The sequence below is a fragment of the Protopterus annectens genome, chromosome 7.part0 (assembly GCF_019279795.1).
Source record: "Protopterus annectens isolate FY-2018-M chromosome 7.part0, PAN1.0, whole genome shotgun sequence".
NCBI classification, from domain to species: domain Eukaryota; kingdom Metazoa; phylum Chordata; order Ceratodontiformes; family Protopteridae; genus Protopterus; species Protopterus annectens.
Window position 1 is genome coordinate 68,033,107 of NC_056739.1, and position 14,484 is coordinate 68,047,590.

The 14,484-nt window shown below is 28.6% G+C and overlaps 1 protein-coding gene across 1 annotated transcript in view; it reads right to left on the reverse strand.

Annotated features, from left to right (window-relative positions):
• Positions 1–14,484, reverse strand: part of LOC122806233 (green-sensitive opsin) — a 216,866-nt gene that overhangs the window by 45,750 nt on the left and 156,632 nt on the right. Inside the window, exon 4 of the mRNA XM_044076483.1 lies at positions 872–1,111. Within this exon, the coding sequence (XP_043932418.1) occupies positions 872–1,111 (240 nt within the window). The remainder of the gene's footprint in view (positions 1–871; positions 1,112–14,484) is intronic.

A 14,484-nucleotide genomic window follows, 5' to 3' on the forward strand; every position in this document is an offset into this window, starting at 1 on the left:
TACCATCTCTGTCTCTCTTTAAACAAAGACTCAAAATTCACCTAAAATCACACTGGTTGTGCCCCTGCACTAACCTTGACTAATTAAATTGTTTACCTCCTTCACTTCTCTCTTCCTACTTCCTTGGGTCCACATTCACCCTTTTTACCCCTCTTAGGTACATAACTGCTCTCCTAATTTGCTTTCTAATCTGTTTTTCTGCTTCCAACTATTAACCATAGAATACTTTTGCCTGTCAATCAATCTGACAAATTGTATACATTATTATCCTTCTGGTACTCTTTGTATTTAGACCATGTCTTTTCTGAATGTATATTCCTCTGACTTGTAACCTAGTTATACAATGCATATGGGAGTACCATAGCCTAGTTACAGAATGCACATGAGAGTACCATAACCTAGTTATACAATGCATATGGGAGTACCATAACTTAGTTATACAATGCATATGGGAGTACCATAGCCTAGTTACAGAATGCATATGAGAGCACCATAACCTAGTTATAGAATGCATATGGGAGTACCATAACCTAGTTATACAATGCATATGGGAGTACTACACCTAGTTATAGAATGCATATGGGAGCACGGTAACCTAGTTTTATAATGTATATGGGAGTACCATAGCCTAGTTACAGAATGTATATGGGAGTACCATAGACTAGTTACAGAATGCATGTGGGAGTACAATAACCTAGTTACAAAATGTATATAGGAGTCCATAACCTAGTTATAGTGTCCATATGGGAGTACCATAACCTTGTTATAGAGCACATATGGGATATAATAACCTAGTTATACAATGCATATGGGAGTACCATAACCTAGTTATGCAATGCATATGGGAGCATGTAGTCTGAGATGTGCATACCTGTTTGTTCATTAAGATGTAGATGATGGGGTTATAGAGTGCTGAGCTCTTAGAAAAGAACGCAGGCACTGCCATGAATGTAGCACTAAATTCTGCTCCCTTATTCATAAAAATCCAGAATGCCACAGTAGCATAAGGTGTCCATGCTGTCAAAAACCCGATGACCATCAGGATAACCATGCGAGTCACTTCTCGCTCTGCCTTCTGGGTTGTTTCTGAGTCTTGCTGTTGTGCTGCAGCCTGTGAGACAGAAAAATATGAGCAGAATATACAATAAATCAGATGATTACAAGGACAACCTTACATAATATAGAATATACAATAAATCAGATGAATACAAGGACAACCTTACATAATATAGAATATACAATAAATCAGATGATTACAAGGACAGCCTTACATAATATATAATATACAATAAATCAGATGATTGCAAGGACAACCTTACATAATATAGACTATAAAATAAATCAGATGAGCACAAGGACAACCTTACATAATATAGAATATACAATAAATCAGATGATTGCAAGGACAACCTTACATAATATAGAATATACAATAAATCAGATGATTGCAAGGACAACCTTACATAATATAGAATATACAATAAATCAGATGATTACAAGGACAACCTTACATAATATAGAATATACAATAAATCAGATGATTACAAGGACAACCTTACATAATATAGAATATACAATAAATCAGATGATTACAAGGACAACCTTACATAATATAGAATATACAATAAATCAGATGATTATAAGGACAGCCTTACATAATATATAATATACAATAAATCAGATGATTACAAGGACAGCCTTACATAATATAGAATATACAATAAATCAGATGATTATAAGGACAGCCTTACATAATATATAATATACAATAAATCAGATGATTACAAGGACAGCCTTACATAATATATAATATACAATAAATCAGATGAGTACAAGGACAACCTTACATAATATAGAATATACAATAAATCAGATGATTACAAGGACAACCTTACATAATATAGAATATAACATAAATCAGATGAGTACAAGGACAACCTTACATAATATAGAATATACAATAAATCAGATGATTACAAGGACAGCCTTACATAATATATAATATACAATAAATCAGATGATTACAAGGACAGCCTTACATAATATAGAATATACAGTAAATCAGATGATTACAAGGACAGCCTTACATAATATAGAATATACAATAAATCAGATGAGTACAAGGACAGCCTTACATAATATAGAATATACAATAAATCAGATGATTACAAGGACAGCCTTACATAATATAGAATATACAACAAATCAGATGAGTACAAGGACAACCTTACATAATATAGAATATACAATAAATCAGATGATTACAAGGACAGCCTTACATAATATAGAATATACAGTAAATCAGATGATTACAAGGACAGCCTTACATAATATAGAATATACAACAAATCAGATGAGTACAAGGACAGCCTTACATAATATAGAATATACAATAAATCAGATGATTACAAGGACAGCCTTACATAATATAGAATATACAGTAAATCAGATGATTACAAGGACAGCCTTACATAATATAGAATATACAACAAATCAGATGAGTACAAGGACAGCCTTACATAATATAGAATATACAATAAATCAGATGATTACAAGGACAGCCTTACATAATATATAATATACAATAAATCAGATGATTACAAGGACAGCCTTACATAATATAGAATATACAATAAATCAGATGATTACAAGGACAGCCTTACATAATATATAATATACAATAAATCAGATGATTGCAAGGACAGCCTTACATAATATAGAATATACAATAAATCAGATGAATACAAGGACAACCTTACATAATATAGAATATACAATAAATCAGATGATTACAAGGACAACCTTACATAATATAGAATATACAATAAATCAGATGATTACAAGGACAGCTTTACATAATATAGAATATACAATAAATCAGATGATTACAAGGACAGCCTTACATAATATAGAATATACAATAAATCAGATGATTACAAGGACAGCTTTACATAATATAGAATATACAATAAATCAGATGATTACAAGGACAGCCTTACATAATATATAATATACAATAAATCAGATGATTACAAGGACAACCTTACATAATACAGAATATACAATAAATCAGATGATTACAAGGACAACCTTACATAATATAGAATATAACATAAATCAGGTGATTACAAGGACAGCCTTACATAATATAGAATATACAATAAATCAGATGATTACAAGGACAGCCTTACATAATATAGAATATAAAATAAATCAGATGTGTACAAGGACAACCTTACATAATATAGAATATAACATAAATCAGGTGATTACAAGGACAGCCTTACATAATATAGAATATACAATAAATCAGATGATTACAAGGACAACCTTACATAATGTAGAATATACAATAAATCAGATGATTACAAGGACAGCCTTACATAATATAGAATATACAATAAATCAGATGAGTACAAGGACAACCTTACATAATATAGAATATACAATACATCAGATGAGTACAAGGACAGCCTTACATAATATAGAATATACAATAAATCAGATGAGTACAAGGACAGCCTTACATAATATATAATATACAATAAATCAGATGAGTACAAGGACAACCTTACATAATATAGAATATACAATAAATCAGATGAGTACAACGACAGCCTTACATAATATATAATATACAATAAATCAGATGAGTACAAGGACAACCTTACATAATATATAATATACAATAAATCAGATGATTACAAGGACAGCCTTACATAATATAGAATATACAATAAATCAGATGATTACAAGGACAGCCTTACATAATATATAATATACAATAAATCAGATGATTACATGGACAGCCTTACATAATATATAATATACAATAAATCAGATGAGTACAAGGACAACCTTACATAATATAGAATATACAATAAATCAGATGATTACAAGGACAGCCTTACATAATATATAATATACAATAAATCAGATGATTACAAGGACAACCTTACATAATATAGAATATAACATAAATCAGATGAGTACAAGGACAACCTTACATAATATAGAATATACAATAAATCAGATGAGTACAAGGACAGCCTTACATAATATATAATATACAATAAATCAGATGATTGCAAGGACAACCTTACATAATATAGAATATACAATAAATCAAATGAGTACAAGGACAACCTTACATAATATAGAATATAAAATAAATCAGATGAGTACAAGGACAGCTTTACATAATATAGAATATAACATAAATCAGATGAGTACAAGGACAACCTTACATAATATAGAATATACAATAAATCAGATGAGTACAAGGACAACCTTACATAATATAGAATATACAATAAATCAGATGATTACAAGGACAACCTCACATAATATAGAATATAACATAAATCAGATGAGTGCAAGGACAACCTTACATAATATAGAATATAACATAAATCAGATGATTGCAAGGACAGCCTTACATAATATAGAATATACAATAAATCAGATGAGTGCCAGTACAACCTTACATAATATAGAATATACAATAAATCAGATGAGTACAAGGACAGCCTTACATAATATAGAATATACAATAAATCAGATGAGTACAAGGACAACCTTACATAATATATAATATACAATAAATCAGATGAGTACAAGGACAACCTTACATAATATAGAATATACAATAAATAAGATGAGTACAAGGACAGCCTTACATAATATACAATATACAATAAATCAGATGACTGCAAGGACAACCTTACATAATATAGAATATACAATAAATCAAATGAGTACAAGGACAACCTTACATAATATAGAATATAAAATAAATCAGATGATTGCAAGGACAACCTTACATAATACAGAATATAACATAAATCAGATGAGTGCAAGGACAACCTTACATAATATAGAATATACAATAAATCAGATGATTGCAAGGGCAACCTTACATAATATAGAATATACAATAAATCAGATGAGTACAAGGACAGCTTTACATAATATAGAATATAACATAAATCAGATGAGTACAAGGACAACCTTACATAATATAGAATATACAATAAATCAGATGAGTACAAGGACAACCTTACATAATATAGAATATACAATAAATCAGATGAGTACAAGGACAGCTTTACATAATATAGAATATAACATAAATCAGATGAGTACAAGGACAACCTTACATAATATAGAATATACAATAAATCAGATGAGTACAAGGACAACCTTACATAATATAGAATATACAATAAATCAGATGATTACAAGGACAACCTCACATAATATAGAATATAACATAAATCAGATGAGTGCAAGGACAACCTTACATAATATAGAATATAACATAAATCAGATGATTGCAAGGACAGCCTTACATAATATAGAATATACAATAAATCAGATGAGTGCCAGTACAACCTTACATAATATAGAATATACAATAAATCAGATGAGTACAAGGACAACCTTACATAATATAGAATATACAATAAATCAGATGAGTACAAGGACAAGCTTACATAATATATAATATACAATAAATCAGATGAGTACAAGGACAACCTTACATAATATAGAATATACAATAAATCAGATGAGTACAAGGACAGCTTTACATAATATATAATATACAATAAATCAGATGACTGCAAGGACAACCTTACATAATATAGAATATACAATAAATCAAATGAGTACAAGGACAACCTTACATAATATAGAATATAAAATAAATCAGATGATTGCATGGACAACCTTACATAATACAGAATATAACATAAATCAGATGACTGCAAGGACAACCTTACATAATATAGAATATACAATAAATCAGATGATTGCAAGGGCAACCTTACATAATATAGAATATAACATAAATCAGATGAGTGCAAGGACAACCTTACATAATATAGAATATACAATAAATCAGATGATTACAAGGACAGCCTTACGTAATATAGAATATAACATAAATCAGATGAGTGCAAGGACAACCTTACATAATATAGAATATAGAATATACAATAAATCAGATGATTGCAAGGACAGCCTTACATAATATAGAATATACAACAAATCAGATGAGTACAAGGACAACCTTACATAATATAGAATATACAATAAATCAGATGAGTACAAGGACAGCCTTACATAATATATAATATACAATAAATCAGATGAGTACAAGGACAACCTTACATAATATATAATATACAATAAATCAGATGATTACAAGGACAGCCTTACATAATATAGAATATACAATAAATCAGATGATTACAAGGACAGCCTTACATAATATATAATATACAATAAATCAGATGATTACAAGGACAGCCTTACATAATATATAATATACAATAAATCAGATGAGTACAAGGACAACCTTACATAATATAGAATATACAATAAATCAGATGATTACAAGGACAGCCTTACATAATATATAATATACAATAAATCAGATGATTACAAGGACAACCTTACATAATATAGAATATAACACAAATCAGATGAGTACAAGGACAACCTTACATAATATAGAATATACAACAAATCAGATGAGTACAAGGACAACCTTACATAATATAGAATATACAATAAATCAGATGATTACAAGGACAGCCTTACATAATATAGAATATACAGTAAATCAGATGATTACAAGGACAGCCTTACATAATATAGAATATACAACAAATCAGATGAGTACAAGGACAGCCTTACATAATATAGAATATACAATAAATCAGATGATTACAAGGACAGCCTTACATAATATATAATATACAATAAATCAGATGATTACAAGGACAGCCTTACATAATATAGAATATACAATAAATCAGATGATTACAAGGACAGCCTTACATAATATATAATATACAATAAATCAGATGATTGCAAGGACAGCCTTACATAATATAGAATATACAATAAATCAGATGAATACAAGGACAACCTTACATAATATAGAATATACAATAAATCAGATGATTACAAGGACAGCTTTACATAATATAGAATATACAATAAATCAGATGATTACAAGGACAACCTTACATAATATAGAATATACAATAAATCAGATGATTACAAGGACAACCTTACATAATATAGAATATACAATAAATCAGATGATTACAAGGACAGCTTTACATAATATAGAATATACAATAAATCAGATGATTACAAGGACAGCCTTACATAATATAGAATATACAATAAATCAGATGATTACAAGGACAGCTTTACATAATATAGAATATACAATAAATCAGATGATTACAAGGACAGCCTTACATAATATATAATATACAATAAATCAGATGATTACAAGGACAACCTTACATAATATAGAATATACAATAAATCAGATGATTACAAGGACAACCTTACATAATATAGAATATAACATAAATCAGGTGATTACAAGGACAGCCTTACATAATATAGAATATACAATAAATCAGATGATTACAAGGACAGCCTTACATAATATAGAATATAAAATAAATCAGATGTGTACAAGGACAACCTTACATAATATAGAATATAACATAAATCAGGTGATTACAAGGACAGCCTTACATAATATAGAATATACAATAAATCAGATGATTACAAGGACAACCTTACATAATGTAGAATATACAATAAATCAGATGATTACAAGGACAGCCTTACATAATATAGAATATACAATAAATCAGATGAGTACAAGGACAACCTTACATAATATAGAATATACAATAAATCAGATGAGTACAAGGACAGCCTTACATAATATAGAATATACAATAAATCAGATGAGTACAAGGACAGCCTTCCATAATATATAATATACAATAAATCAGATGAGTACAAGGACAACCTTACATAATATAGAATATACAATAAATCAGATGAGTACAAGGACAGCCTTACATAATATATAATATACAATAAATCAGATGAGTACAAGGACAACCTTACATACTATATAATATACAATAAATCAGATGATTACAAGGACAGCCTTACATAATATAGAATATACAATAAATCAGATGATTACAAGGACAGCCTTACATAATATATAATATACAATAAATCAGATGATTACAAGGACAGCCTTACATAATATATAATATACAATAAATCAGATGAGTACAAGGACAACCTTACATAATATAGAATATACAATAAATCAGATGATTACAAGGACAGCCTTACATAATATATAATATACAATAAATCAGATGATTACAAGGACAACCTTACATAATATAGAATATAACATAAATCAGATGAGTACAAGGACAACCTTACATAATATAGAATATACAATAAATCAGATGAGTACAAGGACAGCCTTACATAATATATAATATACAATAAATCAGATGATTGCAAGGACAACCTTACATAATATAGAATATACAATAAATCAAATGAGTACAAGGACAACCTTACATAATATAGAATATAAAATAAATCAGATGAGTACAAGGACAGCTTTACATAATATAGAATATAACATAAATCAGATGAGTACAAGGACAACCTTACATAATATAGAATATACAATAAATCAGATGAGTACAAGGACAACCTTACATAATATAGAATATACAATAAATCAGATGATTACAAGGACAACCTCACATAATATAGAATATAACATAAATCAGATGAGTGCAAGGACAACCTTACATAATATAGAATATAACATAAATCAGATGATTGCAAGGGCAGCCTTACATAATATAGAATATACAATAAATCAGATGAGTGCCAGTACAACCTTACATAATATAGAATATACAATAAATCAGATGAGTACAAGGACAGCCTTACATAATATAGAATATACAATAAATCAGATGAGTACAAGGACAACCTTACATAATATATAATATACAATAAATCAGATGAGTACAAGGACAACCTTACATAATATAGAATATACAATAAATCAGATGAGTACAAGGACAGCCTTACATAATATACAATATACAATAAATCAGATGACTGCAAGGACAACCTTACATAATATAGAATATACAATAAATCAAATGAGTACAAGGACAACCTTACATAATATAGAATATAAAATAAATCAGATGATTGCAAGGACAACCTTACATAATACAGAATATAACATAAATCAGATGAGTGCAAGGACAACCTTACATAATATAGAATATACAATAAATCAGATGATTGCAAGGGCAACCTTACATAATATAGAATATACAATAAATCAGATGAGTACAAGGACAGCTTTACATAATATAGAATATAACATAAATCAGATGAGTACAAGGACAACCTTACATAATATAGAATATACAATAAATCAGATGAGTACAAGGACAACCTTACATAATATAGAATATACAATAAATCAGATGAGTACAAGGACAGCTTTACATAATATAGAATATAACATAAATCAGATGAGTACAAGGACAACCTTACATAATATAGAATATACAATAAATCAGATGAGTACAAGGACAACCTTACATAATATAGAATATACAATAAATCAGATGATTACAAGGACAACCTCACATAATATAGAATATAACATAAATCAGATGAGTGCAAGGACAACCTTACATAATATAGAATATAACATCAATCAGATGATTGCAAGGACAGCCTTACATAATATATAATATACAATAAATCAGATGAGTGCCAGTACAGCCTTACATAATATAGAATATACAATAAATCAGATGAGTACAAGGACAACCTTACATAATATAGAATATACAATAAATCAGATGAGTACAAGGACAAGCTTACATAATATATAATATACAATAAATCAGATGAGTACAAGGGCAACCTTACATAATATAGAATATACAATAAATCAGATGAGTACAAGGACAGCCTTACATAATATACAATAAATCAGATGACTGCAAGGACAACCTTACATAATATAGAATATACAATAAATCAAATGAGTACAAGGACAACCTTACATAATATAGAATATAAAATAAATCAGATGATTGCAAGGACAACCTTACATAATACAGAATATAACATAAATCAGATGAGTGCAAGGACAACCTTACATAATATAGAATATACAATAAATCAGATGATTGCAAGGGCAACCTTACATAATATAGAATATAACATAAATCAGATGAGTGCAAGGACAACCTTACATAATATAGAATATACAATAAATCAGATGATTACAAGGACAGCCTTACGTAATATAGAATATAACATAAATCAGATGAGTGCAAGGACAACCTTACATAATATAGAATATAGAATATACAATAAATCAGATGATTGCAAGGACAACCTTACATAATATAGAATATAACATAAATCAGATGAGTGCCAGGACAACCTTACATAATATAGAATATAACATAAATCAGATGAGTGCCAGGACAGCCTTACATAATATAGAATATAACATAAATCAGATGAGTGCCAGGACAGCCTTACATAATATAGAATATAAAATAAATCAGATGAGTGCCAGGACAGCCATACATAATATAGAATATAACATAAATCAGATGAGTGTCAGGACAGCCTTACATAATATAGACTATAACATAAATCAGATGATTGCAAGGACAACCTTACATAATATAGAATATAACATAAATCAGATGAGTGCCAGGACAACCTTACATAATATAGAATATAACATAAATCAGATGAGTGCCAGGACAGCCTTACATAATATAGAATATAACATAAATCAGATGAGTGCCAGGACAGCCTTACATAATATAGAATATAACATAAATCAGATGAGTGCCAGGACAGCCATACATAATATAGAATATAACATAAATCAGATGAGTGCCAGGATAGCCTTACATAATATAGAATATAACATAAATCAGATGAGTGCCAGGACAGCCTTACATAATATAGAATATAAAATAAATCAGATGATTGCAAGGACAACCTTACATAATATAGAATATACAATAAATCAGATGAGTACAAGGACAACCTTACATAATATAGAATATAACATAAATCAGATGAGTACAAAGACAACCTTACATAATATAGAATATAAAATAAATCAGATGAGTGGCAGGACAACCTTACATAATATAGAATATACAATACATCAGATGAGTACAAGGACAACCTTACATAATATAGAATATAAAATAAATCAGATGAGTGCAAGGACAGCCTTACATAATATAGAATATAAAATAAATCAGATGAGTGCCAGGACAGCCATACATAATATAGAATATAACATAAATCAGATGAGTGTCAGGACAGCCTTACATAATATAGACTATAACATAAATCAGATGATTGCAAGGACAACCTTACATAATATAGAATATAACATAAATCAGATGAGTGCCAGGACAACCTTACATAATATAGAATATAACATAAATCAGATGAGTGCCAGGACAGCCTTACATAATATAGAATATAACATAAATCAGATGAGTGCCAGGACAGCCTTACATAATATAGAATATAAAATAAATCAGATGAGTGCCAGGACAGCCATACATAATATAGAATATAACATAAATCAGATGAGTGTCAGGACAGCCTTACATAATATAGACTATAACATAAATCAGATGATTGCAAGGACAACCTTACATAATATAGAATATAACATAAATCAGATGAGTGCCAGGACAACCTTACATAATATAGAATATAACATAAATCAGATGAGTGCCAGGACAGTCTTACATAATATAGAATATAACATAAATCAGATGAGTGCCAGGACAGCCTTACATAATATAGAATATAACATAAATCAGATGAGTGCCAGGACAGCCATACATAATATAGAATATAACATAAATCAGATGAGTGCCAGGACAGCCTTACATAATATAGAATATAACATAAATCAGATGAGTGCCAGGACAGCCTTACATAATATAGAATATAACATAAATCAGATGATTGCAAGGACAACCTTACATAATATAGAATATAAAATAAATCAGATGATTGCAAGGACAACCTTACATAATATAGAATATAAAATAAATCAGATGATTGCAATGACAACCTTACATAATATAGAATATAAAATAAATCAAATGATTGCAAGGACAACCTTACATAATATAGAATATAAAATAAATCAGATGATTGCAAGGACAACCTTATGTAATATAGAATATAAAATAAATCAGACGAGTGCCAGTACAGCCTTACATAATATACAATATAACATAAATCAGATGAGTACAAGGACAACCTTACATAATATATAATTTATTGTATATTATATATTATCTGATTGTCCTTATTACAAGGACAACCTTACATAATATATAATATACAATAAATCAGATGATTGCAAGGACAACCTTACATAATATAGAATATAAAATAAATCAGATGAGTGCCAGGACAACCTTACATAATATAGAATATAAAATAAATCAGATGAGTGGCAGGACAACCTTACATAATATAGAATATACAATACATCAGATGAGTACAAGGACAACCTTACATAATATAGAATATAAAATAAATCAGATGAGTGCAAGGACAGCCTTACATAATATAGAATTTAACATAAATCAGATGAGTGCCAGGACAACCTTACATAATATAGAATATAAAATAAATCAGATGAGTGCCAGGACAACCTTACATAATATAGAATATAAAATAAATCAGATGAGAGCAAGGACAGCCTTACATAATATAGAATATAACATAAATTGGATGAGTGCCAGGACAACCTTACATAATATAGAATATATAATATACAATAAATCAGATGATTGCAAGGACAACCTTACATAATATATAATATACAATAAATCAGTTGAGTGCAAGGACAGCCTTACATAATATAGAATATACAATAAATCAGATGAGTACAAGGACAACCTTACATAATATAGAATATAAAATAAATCAGATGAGTGCAAGGACAGCCTTACATAATATAGAATATAACATAAATCAGATGAGTGCCAGGACAACCTTACATAATATAGAATATAAAATAAATCAGATGAGTGCCAGGACAACCTTACATAATATAGAATATAACATAAATCAGATGAGTACAAGGACAGCCTTACATAATATAGAATATAACATAAATCAGATGAGTACAAGGAAAACCTTACATAATATATAATATACAATAAACCAGATGATTGCAAGGACAGCCTTTCATAATATAGAATATAAAATAAATCAGATGATTGCAAGGACAGCCTTACATAATATAGAATATAACATAAATCAGATGAGTGCAAGGACAACCTTACATAATATAGAATATAAAATAAATCAGATGATTGCAAGGACAACCTTACATAATATAGAATATAAAATAAATCAGATGAGTGTCAGGACAGCCTTACATAATATAGAATATACAATAAATCAGAAGATTGCAAGGACAGCCTTACATAATATAGAATATAAAATAAATCAGATGATTGCAAGGACAGCCTTACATAATATAGAATATAAAATAAATCAGATGAGTACAAGGACAGCCTTACATAATATAGAATATAAAATAAATCAGATGAGTGCAAGGACAACCTTACATAATATAGAATATAAAATAAATCAGATGATTGCAAGGACAGCCTTACATAATATAGAATATAAAATAAATCAGATGAGTACAAGGACAGCCTTACATAATATAGAATATAAAATAAATCAGATGAGTGCAAGGACAACCTTACATAATATAGAATATAAAATAAATCAGATGATTGCAAGGACAGCCTTACATAATATAGAATATAAAATAAATCAGATGAGTACAAGGACAGCCTTACATACTATAGAATATAAAATAAATCAGATGAGTACAAGGACAGCCTTACATAATATAGAATATAACATAAATCAGATGAGTGCAAGGACAACCTTACATAATATAGAATATAAAATAAATCAGATGATTGCAAGGACAGCCTTACATAATATAGAATATAAAATAAATCAGATGAGTACAAGGACAGCCTTACATAATATAGAATATAAAATAAATCAGATGAGTGCAAGGACAACCTTACATAATATAGAATATAAAATAAATCAGATGAGTGCCAGGACAACCTTACATAATATAGAATATAAAATAAATCAGATGAGTGCCAGGGCAGCCTTACATAATATAGAATATAACATAATTCAGATGAGTGCCAGGACAGCCTTACATAATATAGAATATAAAATAAATGAGATGAGTGCCAGGGCAGCCTTACATAATATAGAATATAAAATAAATCAGATGAGTACAAGGACAGCCTTACATAATATAGAATATAAAATAAATCAGATGAGTGCCAGGGCAGCCTTACATAATATAGAATATAACATAATTCAGATGAGTGCCAGGACAGCCTTACATAATATAGAATATAAAATAAATGAGATGAGTGCCAGGGCAGCCTTACATAATATAGAATATAACATAAATCAGATGATTGCAAGGACAGCCTTACATAATATAGAATATAAAATAAATCAGATGAG